At 35.7% G+C, this 26390-nt stretch overlaps 1 protein-coding gene across 19 annotated transcripts in view; it reads left to right on the top strand.

Moving 5' to 3' along the window:
* Positions 1 to 26390, top strand: part of MBNL3 (muscleblind like splicing regulator 3) — a 131853-nt gene that overhangs the window by 64315 nt on the left and 41148 nt on the right. For 2 of the 19 annotated variants that reach the window (XM_084870735.1, XM_084870736.1), the window contains exon 1: positions 23316 to 23401. The exons of the other annotated variants lie outside the window; for them this stretch is intronic. In XM_084870735.1, coding sequence (XP_084726861.1) covers positions 23375 to 23401 — 27 coding nt within the window. In that variant the 5' untranslated portion in view covers positions 23316 to 23374. Of the gene's footprint in view, positions 1 to 23315; positions 23402 to 26390 lie in introns of those variants that run through there. 19 annotated transcript variants of the gene reach the window in all.

The raw sequence follows: 26390 nt of genomic DNA on the forward strand, positions 1-26390 counted from the left end.
TACCTCTCCTCATTGATGTTTCTATTGCTCTCTTTCCTTTCCTCTCTGACGTCAATAAAAATATGTTTTAAAAATATTTTCTTAGTAAAATAGGCAAAAAACATAAACAGCAGAGCAACAGTTTGATGTGATCAATTTACCTTCTTCAACACCATGAGGACATTTTATGAGCCCTATTGACACAGCTACTCTGAGGCAGCCACTGTTTCAGCTTTCCCTGTTATAATAAGCATGCTCCCCCTCCCTCCTAACCTCCAGTCCAGAGGACCTTCACTTTCTACTGTAGTCCTTTCTGCATTGTTTGTATAATGTTTTACAAATGCATTACTTATTATTATTATTATGAGAGAGAGAGAGAGAGAGAGAGAGAGAGAGAGAGAGAGAGAGAGCGCTTTATTAGACAAGGCTAGCCTCTAAGGTAGGGGTGTCGAACTCAATCAGAGAAGGGGCCAAAATCTAAAATCCAGCCTAAATCGCGGGCCGAATGGTTTACTGAGCAGTCATAAACTGACAATGTCATAAACTGACAGCGGAGTGCAGTGATGACAGCGAGGTGCGGGCAACATTGCAAGGCCTGACGGGCTGGATTTGGCCCGCGGGCCTTGTGTTTGACACATGTGCTCTAAGGGAAAACGAAAATCATCTCTGTTAAATAAATTTTATGATATTAAATATAATGTTTGCATACTCAAGACTTAAAGGTAAGAATTTAGTTGAGCATTTCCTCTACAGCCTGGAGCTGAGAATAGGGAATCTTATTGCAAACCAAATACCTTCCTTCTCCCTCTCCACTCAGTGTCTATATCTATATCTGATTCATTCATTCATTCACTGGATAGGTACATATTGAGTGCCTATTGTGTGCCAGGCATTGTGCTAGTCATGGTATCTAGCAGTGAACTAGAAACAGTCCCTGACACCATGGAACAGTCTAACTGGGGGATGGTCAGGCAAAAAAGAAATAACTGTTGAGGTTAATGACATATTATTAGGTGTGAAGGAAAATGAAGCAAGGAAAGAACACAGAGAGCAGCAGCGGCTGTTCTTTCAAATAAAATGCTCAGGAAGGCCTCTCTAATGAGGTGATGTTTGAGGAGATGCATAAAGGAGGTGAGGGAGTGAGCTATGAAGATTTCTGAGAACATTCCAGGCAAAGAGAACAGCAACAGCAATAGCCCTGAAGCAAGAATAAACCTGGTGTGTTTGAGGAAAATCAAGATTACTGGGGTGGGATGAGCAAAGGGATGAAGGGGGAGAGCTGTAGGGGATGAGGTCAGAGAGATCTTGGGTTTAAGGAGATCAGGGAGGAGTGTGTTTATCATGGTAAAACTCAGGGCAGTTAGCCTGTCCTGTGATGAGCTTCTCGGGACTCTCCTGATGTGTATCTTTTTCCTGCTGTTTTTTTTCTCTTTATCTTTTGCTCTTCATAAATCTTAGCCATTAGTTTAATCTTCTCTGAGTCTTGTGAGTTTTCTGGCAAAGCGCCAACCAAGTTTTTTTTTCGTACATTATTCTTTATATATTATTTACTTGATGATTTTTAAAAATCTTTTTTTCCCTTTTTATTAAGAAGTTGTTTCTTTTTATTTTTTAAAATGTAATTTTTAATTGGAAAATAGTTTAATAATTAAAATTTAAAAACAACTGGTTATTAATTGATGAATATATAAATAAAGTATGGATTTATACAAAAGAATATTACTTATTTTAAAAAGGAACAAAGTATGAATATATGGATGAACTATGAAAACATTATGCTAAGTGAAAAAAGCCAGCTCAGAAAGACCACATGTGTGATTTCATCTATGTTAAATATCTAGAATCAACAACTCCATAGAGACAGAAAGAAAATTAATGGCTGCCCAGGGGCATTGGTGGTAGAGGTGAGGGGCAGTGGAAAGTGATTGCTAATGGGTAAAAGGTTTCATTTCGGGGGTAAAAAATATTCTGGAATTAGATAGTGGTAATGGTTGTACAATTTGATGAATGTACTAAAAATCAGTGATGTTTACACTTTAAAAGGTGAACTTTATGGTATATGAATAATATCTCAAGAAAATGTTTTTTAAAATAAGCATGATAAACTATCAGAGAGGAGGGATTTTGGGGTCTGGATAAAAAAGGTGAAGGTATTAAGCAAAAAATACCACAAATCATAGACACAGACAACAGTGTGGTGATTACAAGAGGGGAAAAGGGTAGGGGCAAGTAGAGGAAGGTAAAGGGGGGATAAATGGTGATGGAAAGTGATTTGAATTTGGATGGTGAACACACAATACAGTATACAGATTATATATGACAGAATTGTACACCTGAAACCTATATAATCTACAATAATTAAGCAATATCACTCCAATACATTCAATAAAAATATTCAAACTTAACTATAAAATGACATGCAGTGAGGTCTCCCTCTCATCTCATTTTTTCAGCTAATTTGTTGATTTCCCAGCCAATATATTTAGTCCTACAGATATTTTATGTATATATATGCAAATATATACATACCTACCATTATTAATTTTTTACACAAATAGTAGCATACTGTTCTTCTCCTTGCATCTTTTAGTTAAAAATGTTACAAGTAAAAGGATGAGGAAAGATAATACCATGATGGCATTGGTCAAAAGAAGCCTTGGGATGCTATATTTATATTAAAGATAAACAAAATTGCACACTGATATTGGGCTCTAGTTAGTAACTCTGTTACTCACAGGCAATGTAAATATTCTATGTAGATGCTAGGGTTCAGCAAATAAGTGACTAGATGTTAGATAAAGGTAGCAAAGTTTCTTATCATCAGAAAAAATAATTAAAAAAGGAAAAAGGAAGGCTAGAATGAATCAAGATCATGAAAGATAAAGAAAGACTGAGGAACTGTCACACATTGGAGGAAATATGGCAAGTAAATACAATGTGAAATCCTGCAATAGAAAGGATATTAGGGGGAAATTGGTGAAATTCAAATAAGGTTTTTATTTTACTTAACAATATTGTAATAGAGTTAATTTCCTGGTTTTGATAACGGTGCTATGTATGGTATGTAAGTTGTTAACATTATAGGAACCTGAGTGGAGGGCATGCAGGGACTCTCTATAGTAGTTTCACAATCTTTTATAAATTATTTAAAAATAAAATGTTTTTAAAAGTTAGCTTTTTTGGTCATGTATCTCCCGTCTTAATGCTCAGAAGTAGTGCGGTGTTGTTTCTTTTCTTTTTCTTTTTTTTTCTTATTCTTTTTTGAAAACTTTGGAGATGCTAAGGAGAAAACTCTCAAACTCATAAAATGACTGATTCTGCAACTGACCCCATCTAACTGGATGAGTCAGATGATTACATTGTTAAGAAAGCAATCATATCCATAACAGCATTTCACAAACCTAGCTAGTCAAGAATTTTGACTTTAGAAGGAAGACGTTTCAGTTCAAATGATTACCATGTAAGAAACGGGAGATAGTAAGGAAGAGGCACTTGCTGCAAGTCACGTAAGCAGTTATCACAAGAGCCTGAGGATGCCTGTGTTCTTTTAGTCATGTTAGTGTGGGATTTTTTCCCCCCCTGTGAAGAAGGAAATGATGTAAACAGCAACAGGGCTATTGTTTTATTAAATAAAAAGTGTCTGGCTTTTACACTGCCTGTGAAGTTTTGCTGCTTTCCTTCACATTTTGTACTTCAAAAAGGGTAAAAGCCAACTTTCTCTTTCCTAATCCCTTCTTCGCTTATTCTCTCATGACAGTGTAGTTAGATGGATAATTTAATGTTTCATATTTAGAATTTTGACAATCGTTTGTGCTATTAACTTTGACAAGGAAGAAAAGAGGCAAGGTACTCTTTATTTTTAGTCAAAGTTATCTAAATGAATGATACTAAGCTTTGTCTGATTGCTGAGAGTCAGGACTCTGAGCTATCTCTACTCCCTTGTCCATTCTTCTTCCTAAACCCTGCTTTGTTGAGTTAGTTAGCCAGAATTGGGGATTCTAACGGGCTGTGGATCATATACATCTTCATTGCATGAAAGTCTTTGATGTCTGATTTTGTTATATACTCATTAGACTAATGCCATGGTCAGCTCGAGGGGTACCTGTTACAGGTCAGCTGAAAATATTGTAGTAGCAGCAGCCTATTATGGGTCAAATATTGTTGTTTTGTGGGAGCATAGCTCAAAATCTTTTCTCTCCTCCTCGTCCAAGCCAAATTTGCTATTGGCTATCTGGTGAGAAAGGACCGATGATATGGTCAGTATTAAGATTGATGCTTTGTTATAGGAACCCCATTTAGTATGAGATATCTGAACATCTCAAGTTTGAGAACTGTCTACTATTTGTCAACTGTTTTGCTTCAAAGAAACTCTTACATGTTAGGGAAATATAAGTGATTCTACTTGATCATTAAATAAATTATCTTCATGTTGCATAGCTTTATGAAATAATTATATATATAGATATATATTGTCTTTTTCTCTAGTTTAAGTTTTTGTGAAATGTGGATAAGGTACTTCTGTGCATATGGAAACGGCAATTAGTTCTTCTAGGGATGTCAATTTATTTATAGAACATCATTTACTTACTGTTCTTTTTGCTCTTACAGATGAGGTTTCTGCTTATAACATCCCGGAGGTTACCCTGTTTTCCTCTATCTCAGTCTGCTGCTTGATTAGTGACCTATAGGGTTATATATTCCAGGGGAAATTAGCTGTATGTTATTTCCTCATTATCTCTAAACAATCTATTCATTTTATTTTTAATTTAAATTCTTTATTGTTGAAAGTATTACATATGTCTTCTTTCCCCCCACTGTCCTTTCCCCAGCTGCTCCTGCCCCTCCCCCCCAGCACATCAGTCTTTGGTTTCTTAAATTTGTTTTATTGTTGCTGCTGCTGTTTAACCCAAATTTGCAATCCTGCTTGGGTTTTCAATGCTTTCCTGTGTTTCTTGATATTGTTTTCTTAAAAGCAAGTAAATGATTCCATTTGTTCTTTAACCTTTTATTTTCTAAATAATCTCCACTATTTGGATTTAACCATGTTGTTTCTAGAGTTTATCTTTTCAATGTCTTTTCGTGACGAATCTGCATAATATTGCCTAGTGTCATGTCTTATCTGTTATTTAGTGAAGTAGATATGTCTATAGGATGCATCGGATCATAGGTATTTAAGTGTATGCTTTAAATTGGATTTATTTTTCTTTTACTACTGGGGATATATTTTTCTATTGAAACTGAAATTTTTATTTACCCACTGGGAATTTGTAAAAAATAAATTAGCCTTTTATTCTTATCCATGTTCTTGTAGGTAGACATTGGATAGTAAAGACAGTTTCTACATTCTAAAAACCATCCATTACTTTGAAAATATGGAGTCCACAGTGATATAACTGTTAAATATGGCAAATTCCCTAACCTAAGACATAGGCAATGTGTCAGCCATGATTTGCTAGCTAATTGTATTTGCAGTAAGTTTTAATGCCTTTCCTTAGCATGCAGAAATGCAAACAAATATTTTTTTTTTAATCTACGACTTTAAGCCCTTCACCAATCTTTTATGTGGCTAGGTATTATGAGTAGGCTGCATTGTAGTATCAAACATCTCTTACTCATTTTCAAATACTTTTGGAGGCTATATGTTTTTAAAGTGACATATTTTTATGACCACAATGCCTTAAAATTTTTTGTTCATTTTATTTTGGAAAGGGAGTAATACCGAATATTCTCTTTTTGAAGCTGTTTGTATCTTCAAGAGCTCTGTGTTCTTATGCTAAATATTTGATGAACACCTATCCCAGAAGTTGTTTTTCTCTTGTTAATGTTTATGCTTATCACATGTTCCATTAAATGAACTCACAAATTTTCCAGCTCTTATAAAAACATAATCTCTAGTATTTTTGCAATTTCCTGGTTATTTCCCTTTTTATTAGTCAGGAAAGCATTTTATATAGAAACAATTTCATTCTTACCTTAAAAACAAGTGAAAATTTTGTTTTTATTTTGCTAGTACCCACTGGAGAAAGGATTTATTTTCCAAACTTTGTTGAAATATAATTGACATGTAATGTTGTATATGTTTAGGATGTACAATGTGATAATTTTATACAAGTATATATTTTTAAATAATTACCACAATTAGGTTAGTTAACATCTCTCTCATCTCAAATAATTACCTTTTTATTTTTGTCGTGAGAACATTTAAGATCCACTCTTTTAGCAATTATAAAGTGTATAATACAGTATTATTCACTCTAGCCACCCTGCTATACTAGTACATCTGCTCCCCAGAACTTGTTTTAACTAGAAGTTTGCACACTCTGACTAATATCTCCCCATTTTCCCATACCCAGCCGCTGGTAACCTCCATTTTACTCTATTTCTAAGTTCAACTGTTTTAGATTCCTCATATAAGTAATGTTATACAGCATTTGCCTTTCAGTGTCTAGCTTATTTCACCTAGCGTAATAGCCCAAGGTCCATCCATGTCAAAAAGGACAAGAATTCCTTCTTTCTTGTGGCAGAATAGTATTCTATTTTATATATTTGAGGTTATTGTATAATTTTTCCAAGAAGTTTTAGAAGTATTCTTGATATATGCCTCTTTCTTGTGTGAAATATAGACATAAACATGAAAATATATGAAATGAAGCGTGGTATCAGCAAGTGGCATAAACATAGCAAATGTTGCCTTGTGAAAATAGCTTTAACAGGGGCTTCTTGTGTGGCCTTGATCAAGTCATGGGAATACTACTACCTCTTCATACAAGGGCAAGAAGCAGTACTCAATTTGTAGGACTATTGGTTATGGATTACTACAAGGATTTTATAAAGTCAATGCTCAAAGTTCTGTTAAATCCATTCAGATTTCTATATATATTCAATTCCCCAAAGAAATGATTCATTCAGCAAACATTTATTAAAATCTATTACTTGTTAGACACAGGGATCAGTATTATGCAGAATACAACATTATGGAAGACATGGTCCGTGCCTGACCTCTTAGTATGAAACTGTTTGTGTTATTTGCCATAAACCAGGTACAAACTAACTGCTAAAAGAGTCCAAGGGGAGAGGCAGGGGCTGGGACTACATACAGCTGTGGTGATTAAAGCTGCAATCGTGTAAGAAGTGCTGTTTGAGGTATTCTTTGAAAGAGGGATAGGAAGATATTCCAGGCAGTTAGGATACGCTAAACAAAGATAGAGGGGGAAATTATTATGTGTATTCTGGATAAAACAGAGCTTTTGTTGGCAGAAAAGTAGCCTCAAAAGCTAGTGATAAATTTAAATTTTATTTTGTAGCTTTTAGGAACCTGACAATTTTTAAAAATTTTTTATTGCGTTTTTTTTTACAGAGTGGAAGAGAGAGGGATAGAGAGTTAGAAACATCAGTGAGAGAGAAACATTGATCAGCTGCCTCTTGCACACCCCTTCTGGGAATGTGCCCGCAACCAAGGTCCATACCCCTGACCACAATCAAACCTGGGACCCTTCAGTCCACAGGCCAGTGTTCCATCCACTGAGCCAAACCGGTTAGGGCAACCTGACAATTTTTAAGTGATGACATTATCAATCTATGCAAAATGAATTGGTAGAGCAAAAGAGACTGGCAAAAGGGAGACTTCTGAGAAAGTTGTTTAAGTATTGAAGATATGAAATAAGAATTTAAGTTAGGTGGTAATAGTGGGAAGGGAAAGCCAATGATAGAGTTGAGATACTGATAAAGTTAATGTAGTTAAATAAGAGGAGGTTGACATTCTATTCCAGTCTACTGCTATTGTGCTCATCTTTATATCCAATCTACCATACTTGTTTCAGTTTCACATTAGATACTATCATATTTACTGCTGTATCTTTTATGCCTAGCACATGTAGCAGATACTAGGATTTTAGAAATTATTTGTTGAATGAAACATGAGCTTAATTAATCATTTTGATAAAGGGAAAATAAATATGGGTTTTCCTGTAAGATGTCCAGTCATCTCCACATCTGCATTTGTACTTCCACTCCAAGTTTAGCTATTTAAGTAAATATGAATTGAAATTGTATACTCATTTGCTGACTGACATCATTCAACCACATTTTAACCTAGATTTGATGACCTAAACATTGCTGATTTTTGTGAATTTAATTCTGTTCCTTAGCATTATAGAAATGTTCTTTGGACAGATGCTGTTTAATATTCTCCAAATGTTGCATTTTGAGTGCTTTTACCCTATATGCGGATTTTAAAAAAAAAATTTGAGTGGCCATTGTTAAATATTATTTCATAGCAATTAGTATGATAATCTAGTAATATTCAAGCATAATTTTTGTCTTAAAATGTTTAGAATTAAATTTTATAGCAGATGGCTAGCGTGCAAATCAAGGTATTCTTGGAAGCCTGGTTAGTGCTAATAAGGTCATTTTGAGTCAAGTATAAAGTTATAATCTTCAGAAAAGGGTTTTGTGTAAAAGGAGACTACCTAGTCCAATAAAAATATTCTTAAAATTTCATTACTAGCTATTGTTCTGAATGCCCAATGAAATTTTCAAGGCCCAATAAATTTAATCATAGAAAGGCAAAGAATAATTCTCATAGAATAATTTCAAAGGCATTAGCATTTATAAATAAACTTAACTAGAACCCTTAATAACTAGAAATTAATCCAAATAATCTGCTTTTTAAAAATGAGGAAATAAGAAATGGGAAAGGAATTTCAAGATGCTGTTTTTTAAGTGTCATCTGGACTTATCAGGTACATCTTGGAGTTCATGCAGTCAGATAAATCTCATATCTTTTTCATCTTCATCTCCATTTCTGAATAGTGATTTTTGTTTTTCAGAAGAGATTACCTTGAGGCATAGGGTGCAGTCCTTAGTAATCAAGATGTGATTCAGCTTTGGGCAACTGATTCTATTTTCAGACACAGGAAAAGTATCTGGAACATTTTAGAAAAATATTTCCATAAAGAAAGGAACTTAAATTTGACCATTGCAAATAATGCTGCAATGAGCAAAGGAGTGCATATATTCTTTCAAATTAATGTTTTGGGTTCCTTCAGATATATTCCCATCAGTAGATGAATGTATATAAAAGCTGTTGTACATTTATACAATGAAGTACTAGTTGGCCCTAAAAAAGAAGGAAATCTTACCTTTTGCAACAGCATGGATGGACCTGGAGACTATTATGCTAAGTGAAATATTTCAGTCAGAGTAAGATAAATATCACATGATCTCACTCATTTGTGGAATCTAATGAACAAAATAAACTAATAAACAAAAGAGAAACAGACTCATAGATAGAACAGACTGACAACTCAGAGAGGAAGGGGTTTGGAGGATTGGTGAAAAAGGTGAAGGGACTAAGCAAAAAAACAACACTCAAACACAGACAACAGTATGGTGATTACCAGAGGAAAAGGGGGATGGGTCAGGTTGAAGAGGATAAAGAGGGATAAATGGTGATGCAAAGAGACTTGACTTTAGGTGGTGAACACACAGTGCAATATAAAGATGATATAGAATTGTACATTTGAAACATATAATTTTATTAACCAATGTATCCAAATACATTAATTAAAAATTAGAAAAAGAAACTTAAAATTATTTGAATATTTAGCAACATTTAACTGATGTCATTAATATTTTTTCTTTATTAAGGTATTACATATGTGTCCTTATCCCCCCCATTGCCTCCACATCAGCTCCCCACTCATGCCCTCACCCCCGCACAGTGTCTGTGTCCATTGATTATGCTTATATGCATGCAACAAGTCCTTTGCTTGATCTCTCCCCCTTATCCCTACCCTTTGCCTTCCTTCTGATTGACAGTTCTCTGTCTCAATCTGTTTTTGTTAATCAGTTTATGTTGTTCATTATATTCCACAAGTGAGTGAGATCATGTGATATTTATCTTTCTAATACTGATTTATTTTGCTTAGCATAATGCTGTCCAGTTCCATCCTTGCTGTTGCAAATGGTAGGAGTTCCTTCCTTTTTGCAGCAGTATAATATTCCATTGTGTAGATTTACCACAGCTTTTTAATTCACTCATCTGCTGATGGGCACTTAGGCTGTTTCCAAATCTTAGCTATGGTGAATTGTGCTATGAACATAGGGGTGCATACTATAATGGTATATACTTTCTGATTGGTTTTTCTAATTTATTGGGATATATTCCTAGAAGTGGGATCACTGGGTCAAATGGGAGTTCCATTTTTAGGTGTTTTGTGTTTGTTTGTTTTGTGTTTGTTTTTGTTTGTTTTTTTAAAACTCCATACTGTTCTCCAAAGTGTCTGCACCAGTCTGCATTCCCACCAGCAGTGCATAAGAGTTCCCTTTTCTCTGCATCCTCACCAGCACATGCATTTGTTGATTTACTGATGATAGTCATTCTGACAGATGTGAGATGGTACCTCATTGTCATTTTGATTTGCATCTCTCTGATGATCAGTGACTTTGAGCATGTTTTCATGTTTCTTGATCTTCTGTATGGCCTCTTTTGGAAAGTATCTATGTAGGTCTATTGCCCATTTTTTGATTGGGTTGTTTATCTTCCTTTTGTTAAATTGTATGAGTTCCCTGCAAATTTGGAGATTAAGGCCTTATCAGAGATAATATTGGCAAATATTTTTTCTCATGCAGTGGGTTTTCTTATTGTTCTGTTGATGGTTTCTTTTGCTGTGCAGAAGCTGTGATGATGATGATGATGATGATGATGATGATGATAATGATGTCATTAATATTTTTAATCAGTAGCATATGTTTAATAGGATACTGACAGCTAAAACTAAAGCAAGTCTCTCTCAGTTTTTCCAAATTTTAAAGACCTCACTTGAATGGCATATGACATTTACTCCATCTTTGAAGTATTAGTGATAAAACATACAATTTTCCTACTATAGAAAATAAGGAAAAAATGACATTACTTCTAAGTCAGAGATTGTAGAGAAAAGGAAAGAAATATAGGAAGAGAGGAGAGAAAACCAAAAGAAAGCCAGAAATGAAGGGAAGGGAAGTGAAGAGAAGGGAAGGAAAGGGAAGGGAAGGGGAGGGGAGGGGAAGAGAGGGGAGGGGAGTGGAGGGGAGAGGAGGGGAGAAAAGAGAAGAGAGAGAGAGAAGGCAGGCAGGCAGGCAGGCAGGCAGGCAGGAAGGAAGGAAGGAAGGGAGTTTGAAAAACACCTATTGAGAAAGTTTTTCATTTTTAAATACTTCAGATCCAATATTAATGTATTTGAAATGAAATCAGAATGAAAGTGAAATGAATAAAATAACATACTAATGAAAAGGGGGTGTTAAAAGAAAGACTCTTCAGAGAGAGAATTATTTATGCCATTTTATCACACATTTTCCACTATAAACTCATCTCTTTTTGAAGTGAAAATAAAGATCTGTGATTAATTATAGCTCAGAGATATATCATTGTTCCTATCAAACTTGCTTCCCCTCCTCAATAGCACCATTAAATGTACCCCTCGTCATCTTTGATTTTCACCCCATGGTTTTTCTTTTATTTCTGCCCCTACTAGTAGGGCAAGTGCTAAAGCCCCTTCCAGGAACATTTTTCATGTCTTTGCAATTGCAAGAGATAAGATAGGTAAACTCCTTGGTGCAAGCTCCATATCCTGTTCTTCTTTATGTCTTCACAGTATCAGTAGTCATTTTATAGAGAGTTGCTTTATCTATTCTAATAAAAGCGTAATATGCTAATTAGACTGGATTGACCAGCCATCTTCCAATGTCCGATTTACTTCTGCATAAAGCCATGGTGGTGGGGGCCGAAGCAGAGGCAGTTAGGGGCAAGATCAGGCTGGCAGGGGAGGGCAGTTGAGGGCAAACTGGCCTGCAGGGGAGGGTATTTGGGGGCATTAGGCAGGTAGGCAGGTGAGTGGTTAGGAGTCAGTGGTCCTGGATTGCAAGAGGGATCCCAGATTGGAGAGGGTGCAAGTCGAGCTGAGGGACACCATCCCCTGCATGAATTTCATGCACTAGGTCTCTAATCCTATATAATAAAAGGCTAATATGCAAATCGACCAAACAGCAGAAAAAAAACAGTTGCTATGACACTCACTGACAACCAGGGGCCAGACCTCAACATAGGAGCTGACCCATGGTGATCAGTGCACTCCCACAGGGGGAGTGCTGCTCAGTCAGAACCTGGGTTCATGACTGGTGAGCACAGCAGCAGTGGCGGGGGCCTCTCCCACCACTACAGCAGCACTAAGGACATTTGACTGCCCACTTAGGCTTATTCCTCATGGGGAGTGGGCTTAAGCCATCAGATGGACATCCCCCGAGGGCTCCTGAACTGCGAGAGGACACAGGCTGGGCTGGGGGACTCCCCCACTCGAGTGCACAATTTTTGTGCACTGGGCCTCTACTTAACCAATATGCCTTCTTTTATCAGGCAATAAGAACAATGCAATTCAATACTATGGTTGCTAGATATCTCAGAGCTAAATTTCCTACCCAGCTGAAGCAATTCACCTTAGTCTAGATTTTTTAATGTATTTTTTATATATTTGTTGCTGTTGCCCTGCCTTTACCATTATATATCACTCTTACTATTCAGGTTTATGAAAATGATCTTCTTGAAAAGGCATCTTTATTGTACGTTATTTTTAAGCTCTTCTGTAAGAATGTAGTTGCATAACTAGTGAGAGAGCAAGGGAGCAAGGGAGCAAGGGAAGGAGATAATTCTGTTTCTGAATTTCTTATTTGAAGCTTATTAAGCTGAATTGTGGTGTGTGGTTGTTGTTGTTTTTTCTTTCCATTTTGCTGTGTAATTGTATTGTAGGTATTTCAGTAATGCAAGCTGGGGGCTTTGGTGTTTATAGGTATAGCGATACTCAGAAGTAAACAAGTGCTGCTGAGACTACTCTTAATACATAAACAAAATAATAATGAATACTTGGATCTCCTTATATTTAACTGTTTTCTTTACAATTAAAAGGACATAGTGATGTATGAAATGTGTTTTCTTATTGCATCCCTGCAGGGTACAACTGATGAACTTTGGATTCAGTGCTAGCTTTGAGGTTTGGGAATCTATCGATACTTCAGCTTCTGTTTGTCCACGCTGAAATGCCATGATCTGCACTGTGTTGTTTGCTTAGTTGATGTGAAAAGCATTTTCCTCTTAGCTTGTCTTTTTCCAGATATTATTTTGGAGAACGAGGAGAAGGGGTAATGCTTACAGTTGAGTATGATTTCAATTCAGTGAGTAAAATTATTAATTTATTAGAAAACTGAGGAGACTTAACTACAAAATATTTTATTTGCTTAAATTTGGGCATATAACAATAATTTAGAAAAACACTGGGGAAGTTTATAGAGTAAATATAAGCAACATGTCCTACAAAGCTCTTATATATTTAACTTTATAACTAATACAACTCACTACCGTAATTTGTAAACAGAAAATGAATGTTTTTGAGGAGTAATAGAATAGAGTTTTGAGAAGCCCTGTCCTTTTTTTTTTTTTTTTTTTTTTTTTTTTGCATAACTTAAATTGGCCTTACTTTATAGCAATGTCCCAGTGCATGGATTTGTGCACATTCAAAGGAAATTAATTAGAAGATATATTTTAGTATCACTATTCACCCTTTCTCTATAATAGAAGTGTCAACAAAATTCACAATCGACCATGACAGATTGAAGCACACACATGGAATTGATGCTAGTGAGAGCTTTATATGTGTGGCACATGTACAGAACATGTACACTGTGTTCTAGTAAAAAGCCTGCTCAGATTGGCCAGAGTCAGAGAGGCGGTCTATTAAAAAAAGAACTGGTGTTGCCTCGGAAGTGGGGGGTAGTCTTATACAGCAAATATAGGCCTAAGCCTATGTTTTAACTGTAAAATTAGGGGGTCGTCTTATACGCCGGAAAATACGGTGTGTGTGTGTGTGTGTGTGTGTGTGTGTGTGTGTGTGTGTGTATATATATATATATATATATATATATATATATATATATAGAGAGAGAGAGAGAGAGAGAGAGAGAGAGAGAGAATAAATTTGTTTATTTCTTTGAAAATATATTTTGTTGATTTTTTACGGAGAGGAAGGGAGAGAGATAGAGAGTTAGAAACATCAATCAGCTGCCTCCTACGCACCCTCCACTGGGGATGTGTCTGCAACCAAGGTACATGCCTTTGACCATAATCGAACCCGGGATCTTTTAATTCACAGGCGAACACTCTATCCACTGAGCCAAACCAGTTTTGGCTAAACTTGCTTATTTAGACCTGCTTTCTAATGTTGCTAAACTTTTTCTACCCCATGGAAGCACTCCAACTTCTCTTTCAGATAATTGTTAGCAGCACAGCAGTAAATATCAACACGAAGCAGATTATTATTGTAGATCACACAGGGAGAACAAAGGGTAAAAAATTTAACTGTAGCAGTGTTTCACTATATTCTGTGCAGTGATAAAACCTGGACATTTTCAAGGTCCACCTTTCTTACTCCTTTTTAGTAGGGTCAAGTTTCTAAGTTTTCTAAATCTCCATTTCCAGCTAATGAAAATAAAATAGGATCCCACTGAGTCTCATATCTACCTACTCCAGGACTTCTGTAAGGATCAAATGATATGAGGCACTTGAAAATACTTCACAGACATTTCGTTAAAGTGTAAACTCTTTCCACCTGGCTATAAAGCAAGTTGTGTTCTTGGCCAAGGAGGATAGACACCAGGGAGAGGAAGCCAGGCGTTGCTACATGATGTCATTACCTGGTGCCCACAGTGACCATTTCTGGGCTGGGCTGGACTGTGGGCTTCATTTTGTGCCATGGGGTCTTGGTAGCATTTGCTGTTGGCTGCAATTTGGCGGGGTGTTGCTCCAGGGTGGTGGTGGCGCCTGTGTTCCTCTCTCTCTCTCTCTCTCTCTCTCTCTCTCTCTCTCTCTATATATATATATATATATATATATATATATATATATATATATATGACTGCTAATATCATTACTGAGATTGGAGATGTGGAATTAAGATATCAAAGAAACTTTCCATTTGGATTATCAGTAACATAAAAAACATGCTCAATAAATAGCTAAATCCATTGTTGGATAAGACAGTATTCCCATAGAGCAGAGGTTCTCAAAATAGTTAGCAGACTAGCAGCACCAGCTCTACTTGGGAACTTGTTAGAAATGTCAATTCTCAGGTCAATTCCCTTGAACATCTGAATCAGAAACTCTGGGGGTGGGTCTGTGTTTTAAGAAGCCTTCATGGTGATTCTGGTTAATAAAATTTGAAAATCATTGATTTAGAGAAACCATGCCTATTCAGGAGAATATCAACTAAAGAGGATATTTCTCAGTTTCAGAATTCTCAGCAGTTGGTCCCACAATGCTTCTTCCTTCCTTTTCCTCACTTTTCAATGGCCTTATTCTTGGGTTATTGTTTATGTTCTGATATGGTAGAAAAAGGTTGTTATGTTTCTCCTCCCAAGGAATACCACAGCCACAATGCTTATTAGCTAATGTGGCTTAATTACAGATAAGGCTCTGAAACATACTGCACAAAAGATAGCAGTTTCCTTTTAACCCAATATTTATCAAAAAATTTTGACCACAGAACCCTATTTTTGTAGAACATATAAAAACTTCTCATAGAACATTACATTACAGATAGTTGGGCAAAATAACATCAATGTCCAAATGTATGAAACAAACAAAAAAATTATTTTCCTATTATAACCCTTTGGAGACATTAGTGACTTTTTAATAACCCAAGAGCTCTATTGTAGGTGTTTTAAGCTGCTACAAGTGGACTTTCATAATTTTATATGCAGCAAGTGTGGTATATAAAAGTGTGTGTGTATATGTGCATACTTATAATATTTATTAGTTCTAGTTAGTTTTTAACAATAGAAATATGTGTATGTCCATATATATCACATATTCAAACATGTTTCACATTTATATAAGTCAATATTGGCATCTAAGAGGTTGGCATAATGAGATAAAAATTAAAAAAGGAAAAATTAGTTTAAAAACTTATAAACTACTTTATAATGAAGTTCAATTTTAATCTTACATAAATAATATTTAAAATTCCTTCGCTATAATTAATTATTTGTTTGTATTTTAAGCACCATTAACATCTTCTCTTATGTCTATTATTTGTTTTACTTTATCCTCCTAATTTACCAGGAAAAATGACTTGCCTGATTTCTTTTTATCATTTAATGCTGTAAATAAAATATAACAGCAGTTTGGCAAAGTAAAACATTTAAAATATACCAACCAAAAAGTGTGTTGCTCCAAACCTTTTCATAAAATAAAAATTACTTTAAATGTTTAGTCATTATGATTCTAAAGTGAATTTTCATTATGAGAGACCTTAAAGTAAGAAGCTTGTGATGGTAGACATGTATCTCTTGATTAGATAAACGGATCTCCCTAAGTAAGCATTGGCTTATTGCCAGTTGAAAAGGGAGCAATAATTCTTTTATCTTTTCAGTTATTTGCAAGGATAAGATTAAAGCCTGAATCGGCTTCTTTATCCTCTGCTATTTCACCTATCATACCACTGAGCTGTGGGAGCAACAACTGTTTAACAATATCCAGTTCTAAGAAGAGAAGTGTCCTTGGCTCTTTAACATTGTATATAAGTTCCGTCTCCAGGCACATGATAATTTACATTACTCACAATATCAAGAATTTCTCGTATATAATGCATTACTTTTGTGGAGAGGTAAAGTGGTAAAACATAGTTTGTAATCTGACATACTTTAATACTTAATTCATAGCAACAATTTTATTTCCTTTTAAAAGAATTAATAAAGAGAAATAAGTATTATATTTTTATATTTTGTACTGATTTTATTTTCTAAACATACTAAATTTCCCTTTTTATTTTTCAAAGTGCCTCTGAAATATTTAGTGGCCGAAATTATTCCTAGAAAAACTGATGAACAGAATTGGAAATATAACTTAGCCATGATCAAAAGGTAATCAGAATCCAGGGCACTTAAATCCCAGTATAGCACTCTTTCTAATAAAATCCTGAAATCATATTAAAATTTAGACTTATTCCCACTTTGTCTAGGAACAAATGCATGAGAAGTCAAAGTATGAATAGCCTGTAACCTGATTCTAAACAGTTGATTCATTTCAACACTGGATTTGTTATTATTGCTATTTTCTCTATCATATTGTCTTTAAAAGTATAAGTACACTTTTGAGTCCTACATGCCCAATTGTCCAGTCACTTATAAAATTCAGGTTTCCAACTATCTTCAGCAAGTATCTCTAACACTTTGTTTTTAAACAGCTGTGGGAAAACACGAATGATGTTATATTGAATAGAATTGATGTGTTTATATTATTAAAGTGTTTACTTGATGTATCCAGGTATTGGGTTGTACTTGAAGTCTTTAGATTTATATACTTATCTCCAAATAAATTTGCAATATAGAAAAGAAACTGAACATAACTCTTATTCATATACTACTTTTTAAGTACTGAAAAAGTCAAACCCTAGTTCCCAAGCCTGCAAATCATCACCTACTTTGCACCATCTCAAAGTATGTACATTCTCTGGTCATTTAAATCAAATCTCCACTACTATTGAGTCTTTTGTGTGTATAGTGTATGTGAATTTTTATTTGCCTGTGATCTTAGTGGAATGAAATGCTTGAGAACAACACTCCTTTCTATTATGTGATACAGTTTAATTTTTTCTTTCTGCTTTGTGATAACGTGAAGCTACAGCACTCAAGACATTTGAGGTCTGAGTAAATCTGCTTCCAAATGGCACTACTATTGATTTTTTACAGAGAGGAAGAGAGAGGGATAGAGAGTTAGAAACATCGATGAGAGAGAAACATCAATCAGCTGCCTCCTGCACACACCTTACTGGGGATGTGCCCACAACCAAGGTACATGCCCTTGACCGGAATCGAACCCAGGACCTTTCAGTCCACAGGCGGATGCTCTATCCACTGAGCCAAACCGGTTTAGGCAAGCACTACTGTTTTAAGAGTCTTCTTTTAGAATGGTAATGAGAATCACAAAATGTACACAAACAACTATTTCAATGAGCTCCACTTCCATCTGTTCTCTAGGTATATCAGGTTTTGCTGGACTGCTCTTTTGTCAGGTCATGGTTGTTTGTGTTTCAACTCTAGTAACCCAACTCCTAATAATATGACAATGCTTCTCCCAAACCAACTGGCAAAATTCTATTGTGCCAACAGTTAATAAAAAGCTGAGCTAAGAGAGGACAGGTTTGTACTAATTGTTCTGCTTCGGTAAGGATGAAAGTCTTAATACATATAAAGTACTTCGAACAGTGCCCGACACATGATAAATACACAATAGAGTTACCTGTAATTATTCAGGTGTACATGCTGTAAAAAAAAAATGGACATTTAGTTCCCTTGTCTTACTCATTCTCAAGTAACGCAGATCCATAGATACTTAAGAAAACATCTCATTTTCCATAAATGTATCTTAAATAGCTTCTGGACATGCCTAACAGCCACTTGATGTGAAATAATCTTAGAAGGAAACTAGTAGCCCAGACAGTAGAAATATTTAAACTAGCTCATTCCTCAGTCTAGTTTTTTTAAAAAATATATATTTTATTGACTTTTTACAGAGAGGAAGGGAGAGAGATAGAGAGCTAGAAACGTCGATGAGAGAGAAACATCGACCAGCTGCCTCCTGCACACCCCCTACTGGGGATGTGCCCGCAACCAACATACATGCCCCTGACCGGAATCGAACCTGGGACCCTTCAGTCCGCAGACCAATGCTCTACCACTGAGCCAAACCGGTTTTGGCTTATTCCTCAGTCTAGTTAATGTCAAAGTATTGCGAGGTAATTGTGTACTGGTTAGGAATGTGAGCTCCAGATCCAGAGCACCTCTGTTCCAATCCCTTCTCTGCTACATTAGATCTGTCAGCTTGCGTGTGTTTCTTTAATTCTCTATGTCTCAGTTCCTCACTAACACACTGACCACCTAAGGTTGTTTATTGTGAAAATTAAATGAGTTCATGAAAATAAGGCACTTTAAACAGTGTCTGGCACATTATAAACACATACATAATAAAGTCAGTTGCTATTATTCAAATGGATGTGGTGTGAAAAAAAGGGAAAGCCATTTCACAAAGTTCTATAAGGCCCTTAAAGGGATTTTGTCATTATGACTACTTTTAAGATAATAATGGAAAATAAAATTTTAAAGACCTCAACCTGGTCTTTACATATGTTTCAGCAATTGTCACATGCCAAATACATGTGCTAAAACTGTATATACTATTATTCTTCAGCACACTCATAAATGGTAAGAATTAGTTCACTTCTAAAGGTCATTTGACCTTATATTCTAGACTCTAATAGAGTCTAGTATTTAAAGTCAATGTAAAACATGAAACAAAATAAAACCAATTACATTCTCGAGCTATACTTAGTAGAAAAATAACTGGAAAAGATTGGCACAGTGATGTTTTATACTACCTAGTTTATTTCACTGTGTCACTTTATTAACTACTAGAGGTTCAGTGCACAAATTTCTGCACCAGTGGGGTCCCTCTGCCTGGACTATGGGATCAGGTTGAAACCGGCTGACATCCCTTGAGAGGTCCTGGATTGCGAGAGGGTACAGGCCAGGCCGAGGGACCCAATCAGTGCACAATCCAGGGCTGGGGAAGAATACAGGAGATTGGCCAGCTGGGGAGGGACTGTGGGAGGGCTCCAGGGTGTGTCCAGCCCATCTTGCTCAGTCCCAATCATCTGGACCCCAGCAGCAAGCTAACCTACCAGTTGGAGCGTCTACCCCCTGGTGATCTGTACACATCATAGCTACTGGTCAAGCAGTTGACTGTCTGCCCCCTGGTGGTCAGTTCATGTCATAGTGAGTGGTTGAGCAGCCTTAGCATATCATTAGCATATTACGCTTTGATTGGTTGAACAGCTGACTGGCAGATGGGCTGACTGGACACTTAGCATGTTAAGCTTTTATTATATAGGATTTTTTTTTCTAGAATTAAATTTTATTTGCTTTATATAAGAGACATAAACTGGACACATTTTATTTTTCAAAAAGACATTTTTTGAAATTTCCTAATTTTCAGGGAAGGCAAATGAAGCTAGAAAAATCTGTTTTATTTTATTGTTTTCTCACTAAAATAAGGAGTCTACCAATCAAAAGACACCTATTAGACTATCACTAATATCCTTGAAACCTTTTTTGGTTACTATAAAGGGTAGATGTTTTCAAAGAACACTACATTTCTACAAGTGCACTATTCTCCCAATAACTCTTGTTCTAACTGTTGAAACTGACTTGAGAAGTTCAAATGGACAGATTTTAAAATTACTAATTAACTTTTTCCTGTTCTTTGCTTTGCTTTATTTTTTTTTTCTTGTTTTAGATTTGGAGATAGGCATTCTCTGGTAGAGATCATATTTCATATTTTTCTCTGTAAAGATATGAGACTTTATGGTTGAAGGATTGATTTATTTTAAAACATAAAACCTCCACTTATCATTTTATCTTCTTTAAACTAACCCCATTTCTAGTCACATTGTTTGTGGATAGCCTTGTTTAGGTTCTTTAAATACCAGGAACAGTTTCATCATCATCAAATATTAACTTCTCACGGAAAGCAGGTGAGCTTCACAAGGTTATTATATTTACTAAGTTAGACTGAGACAGGATAATTTTAAAATACATATATTTTTAAAAGTAATTTCAGTACTTTTATCTAGAACTCTGCCAGGTCTGTTCAAATCCCTGAAATACATTCTGGATGAAACTTAATATACTTGGTAGATATTCAGGCCAAGCAGAATAGATCTTTATTTTTAAAAGAAAAAGAATTTATATCAGTACATTGCTCTTCTTATGTCTGGAGAACAAAACAAACAGTAATTTGGCCTAATTTTCAGATGCTTTTAAAAAGACTCCCTGGGCTAAAAACACCACTTCACTTTATTTAAATACAAAATGCATTTGGAGTTTTGAGCCTTTTTTTGGCGGGAGGTGGGGGGGAGGAGATAGGGGTAGTTGTCTGATACTCTAAAATGCCTACACTTTTAATAACAAATTAGCACAAAGGTTTCAGTAAGACTTCTGGTAATAAAAATATATTTATCATTAACAAAATGTAGATGTAGTCTGTGCCTCAAAATATTTTAATGGCAGTCCATATCATCAAGTAAAACGTTCTGCTTAGAAATTGTATATTTAGTGTTGGGTAGGAATATGAGGAAAATGCTTATTTTAAAGTGGATAAATTTTGCTCTGTTTGGGGTTTGAAACATGATTTCACACTAATGAATTTAACCAGATCCTGTACATAGCCATTTTGATATCATGCTTTTAAATTTCTTTATCTGAGAGAAGATTTATGTTTAGCAAGGGGGGGGGGGGGCTTATTTTCTTTGTGCCTCTAATTTAAAAATGCAGAGGTAAATCAATAACTATATCTGCCCTTTATATAACCTCTGGGTGGAGGGTTATGGGTCTGGCTATAGAGTTGTAATTATTTAATTTATTTTTAGCAGCATACTGAGCTCTGCAAAGATAGATTGTTTAAATCTGAAAAATAATCAGTGCCTTTCTCACCTTAAACCCTCCTCCTTATAAGTTTGCAAGATATTTGTCTAAATTTAATTCTTCTTTTAAACTTTATTTTTATAGATAGGAAATTTAATTTTGCCAAGTGGAAAACCCAAAGATTAAGTTGAATGCAAAGCTAAGACCCTTAGGAATTCAGGGGATTGACAAATATGTTACTTCCCAAGTAACTCACTTGTGACCCTTAAGACATGGAAAACCTAAGCTAACTGACTTGGGTTCAAGGGACAGAAGGTCTATTGTAGGAAATCCAGTTAGACAGATAAGACTCAAAGTTGTAACTTCAGAAGTTGCCTAAGAAACATTCAAATAAAAGAAAGCTCCAGCAGTCATATGGAAATAACTGACAAAACACAGCTTTGACAAGGGGTTTTGGGAAGATAATTGTAGCAATCATAGGCAAAATATACATTTTTGTTAACTTTTGGAAAATCAAGTAGGCAGATCTTCAAATAATGTCGTTTTGTTACAAAGCTGATGGGTGCAGGGGGAAAGGAGGGAATGATTCCTGGCCAGTGCCACTATCTCTTTGGAGTTGGCATGTTTTTCCCAAGTCTGCATGGCTATTCTTTGGGCCCTTTGGTTTCCTTCACATCCCAAAGATGTGCATGCGAGGTGAATTGAGGAAATTGGGATATCTAAATTGTCCCAGTCTGAGTGAGTGGAGGGTGTTAGTGTCCCTGTGATAGAAGGGTGTCCTGTCCAGGGTGAGTACCACCTGTGCCCAGAGTTTCTGGGAGAAGAAGGTCTGTGGTACACACTCTGGCAAATGTTGGACTAAGTGATGTCTAAGAATATTTCCAGCTTTACTATTTAATATTTCTGTGACATGTTGTCTATTATCATATAAACTTCCTCAGTGAAGTACCATTTCATTCTTTCTGATAGAACTAATTCTGAATCTTTGATAATTCCAATAAATTTCCAAGTTTGCATTCTTATTGAATAAAAATTAATTTTAGGATTGTCTAGAAACTGATTCTGAAATGTCCAATACATACATATATATATATATATATATATATATATATATATAAAATAGTTCATATATATATATATATATATAAAATAGTTCATATATATATATATATATATATATATATATATATATATATATATAGTAGAACTATTGTAGATTGCCATTTTTCCTGAATATATTATTTTGCTCACTAGAATTAAGCATGCCCCCCTACTTCTCTCTGTCTTTCAATATGCATAACCAAAGGTTGACTGGAAAAAATATGCACATAATGGCTATTCAATGTCATCTTACATGTTTTGAATAAGTATCTGCATAGACCTTATGTGTGCATAGAGAAACGTAATGCTAAGCAGTCATTTTCCTGGGCTTCAATAGATGACTGTTGCTTGAATTTGAGTATTCCACAGACAGAGCTGAAGAAAAAAAATGTTAAGTTGCCCTCCTCATCCCCAGACACACATATAAAAACATTAAAAACATAAAAGCCTAATTTTCCTGTAATAATTCATATGTTCAAAACTTTTGTATGGAGTCAGTAGTTAGGCGTGATGGTCACTCACCATGCCTGTCTTCATCCTAACCTAAATGAGGAGCTCTGGCAGGCATCAAAGTCATTTGAATATACACTTGCACCACTGTGGGTGGGAAAGCTGAGCGGCTGACAGGATTGGGAGGGAGCCCTGTGAAGCTTTTGGTGGGAGGAGCCATGGAATCAAAACTGCTTTCCCCAGCAGTCTACTTCCTTAAATTCCTTGTAGCTGGCCAGGTAAGCTGGGACTGAGAGTGCCTTCTGATTTGCTCTGGGCAAGTAGAACCCAGGCTGATTCCATGGAGAGGGCTGCTTACAACTTTAAGGTAAAGGGGGTAAATTGAGTTTTGGAGAATGTGACTCTATTTAACTCAATTCACCAGGGTAGAAGAAATGGGGAAAGGATTGATAGATAATATATTATATTGAGCATACTTACATTAAAAGTTATTTGTTGTTTATATGGAATTCAAATTTGATCGGAGTCCTGTATTTTCATTTGATAATTTGGCAACCCTAGATAGGATTCTAAGCAGAAGCCCTAGCTAGGAAGAAAGGGTGCAAGTAGCTGGTGTCCTCTTTGTCCTTGTTCTAAATCGCTGTGGTAGGTGACTGGATGGGGTGTGCAGAAAAGAGAAGTGAGGGAACCCTACTAGCAGATTTGACTGGCTTCTGGCTGAGATACCCTTTTATGTTATTTCATATCAAATGCTATATAGTAAGTGGATTTTGAAGTTGCATGATTTTATGTGTATTTTATTTCTTAGAGTAACACATTGAATGTCATGATTTTTCTTCCCCCCACACCCTTTTTTTTCTTTTTTGCTATATTTTAATGACATTTTATGCTCACTGCCATCAACTACTTTAAGAATAACTTCCATGAGTACTTAGCATCAGAAATGCCGTCTGACTGTTGGTAACTTAATACAAGTGTAATTCAATTGTCTCTGGGTTTTAATTTGATTCTGGCTGTCTATTTGGAAAGAGATGATGAATTCTTGGGGAGCTTATTATTGAACAGACATTCAGTTAATATTTTTCTAAAGTGATTGAAGGTGTTTGATTAAATCAGGGGAAATTGGATTAGGGGCAGGGAGCATATACGGGGTATCGGTGAGGCAGGCTTGGTTTCACTGTGAACAGCAACTATGATATTTTATTATTTGCCCTTCAAAATTTTCAAGTGAAAAATGTAAGGTCATGGTTATTTGAAAACTAAATGTTTAATATGAATGCAGCTGGATATTGTGTCTTGAAGTACAGGGGAACATATTTCTTTTAAGAAGTCAGTATATGCAATAGAGATACATAAGAAGGCCCCACCTGTGTGATTATCCCCAAACCAGGTATTCACCTTTGTCCAAGTAGCTCATGGGAATTTGACTTGCAACTTGTTCTGAAAAACATGGGGTGGGAGTGGAGCAGTTTGAGAAGGCAGTTTATTCTAAACCAATCCTGGTCTTTCAGTGCTCCCCCTAGGCAGGCCCAGATGCTCTTTAACTATGAATTTTTTGAAGGTGCCTTTATTCAGCTTCGTAGGGTCCTGTTTCCTGGAGGTTCCTGTGACCACAGACCCCTGCAATTAGACCAGAGTTGATGTCTGTATACTTTATGGATTCTTGATATTTCTGGTTCAGTTATACTGAATTACCAGAAATTTTCAGTCATATGGTCACATCTCTGAGTATATATTCAGCACACACACACACAGAGAGAGATATAAATTAGTTATTTTCTGGGGCTGCATAGGATAACGGTTCATTTGGAACAGACAACCAGGAACAGCCTTGGTCACGTGCTGGCCATGATTCTCCTCTTGGAGCAAGATAAAAGAACTGATGAAAGGAAATAGCAAAAGAAAGAATTGGGCTTCTAAGGCAGACATAGTGTAAGGCCCTGTGAGATTATTTTTACAAAGTTTATTCATTCAATCAGCAAACTTTTATGGAGTGGTCACTATTAACCAGGCACAGAAACATTCCTGAAGATTCAAAGATGAGGACGATATAGCCCTGCCTTTAGATAAGCTCAAAGTCTAATGGGGAGATAGGCATGCAAACAATTTATCACAGTGTACACAGTGATAAGTACAACCATAAAACTAAGTACAAGGTGCAGCTGGAGTCACAAAAGAGGGAAAGATAAATAGCAATGGGGGTGGGGAGAGGGGCTCAGGAAAATTTTTACAGAGGAAGTGTCATTTGAACAGAAAATCCATATTGGGTAGTGAGAATCTGAAAACTTGGCTTCTGTCCTTAGCGCTGCTTGTTAATTAGGACAAGCCACCTCATCTTTTTCTCCGTAAGATAAAGGTGCACAGATGTTACTTAAAAACTGTTTCAGCCCTAAGCGTTGCAATTCTGGTAAACAAGTTATCTTAGTTGGATATTTCAGAACAATGGTGTGATTGTTGAGTCTATTACTCCCTTCATCTTTTGGAGGTCACAATTTGAAATCTGTCTTGAGACAGATAGGCAAGAAAATTATTCTGCTTCTCCCAGCTTCTTACATATTCTAACTTGATTTCTGGTTTGCTCCAGTCATTGCCCTGTATATGTATATCAGTGCTGACTACAGTAGAGGGTGTGTGTATTTGGCTGGCCCTCCCCGTGGGGTCTACGTTTAGCCTCATTAATTTTGCCTTCAATATATACAGGAAATGGTTTATTATAGACTTAAAAATTCTTGTCTGCATCCCAAATTTAAATTATAACCTGTATGTAAGATTTTTCAAATGCTGTTTGTGTGTGTGTGTGTGTGTGTGTGTGTGTGTGTGTGTTCATAGATAGTAAAATATTGGAGGAGAAAATAATACTGATTACATTTATTTTTATAAAGACAGAACTCTAAAAAGGAGATGCCATTCTCATGCTGACATCTGGCTGATAGTTTATATTGACTCTCTTTTAGCTCTTTGTGATTGTTTCTAGCCTTTTATAGGTCTGCGATGGTTATAGGAACCCAGCAACCTAGTATGTATGATTTGTAATTTTAAAATTGCTGTTACTTCCTCTGAGAGGTCATGTCTATGCATGTAAGTAGTTTTCAGTGGGTTAATATAAAATCAATAGGATTATTTCTTTTAATAGATGATCATTTAAATGGAATAACTTTTTTCATAGAACAAATCATCTGTTTGTTGCCTTTATTTAACATTTAACTTTTAACTCTTGGTAGCCTAGAAAAGCAGTAAGATATCTTTGAAAATGTAATCGAGTTACTGTATTTTAGAGGACTTCCCTCTATAATTCCAAATGTATTAAAAGGCAAGTGATTTTGAAAAGAGCTGTTTCTGTTAAGAAACTGATTGAC

Source organism: Pipistrellus hanaki, assembly GCF_964339955.1.
Source record: "Pipistrellus hanaki genome assembly, chromosome: X".
Lineage (NCBI taxonomy): Eukaryota > Metazoa > Chordata > Mammalia > Chiroptera > Vespertilionidae > Pipistrellus > Pipistrellus hanaki.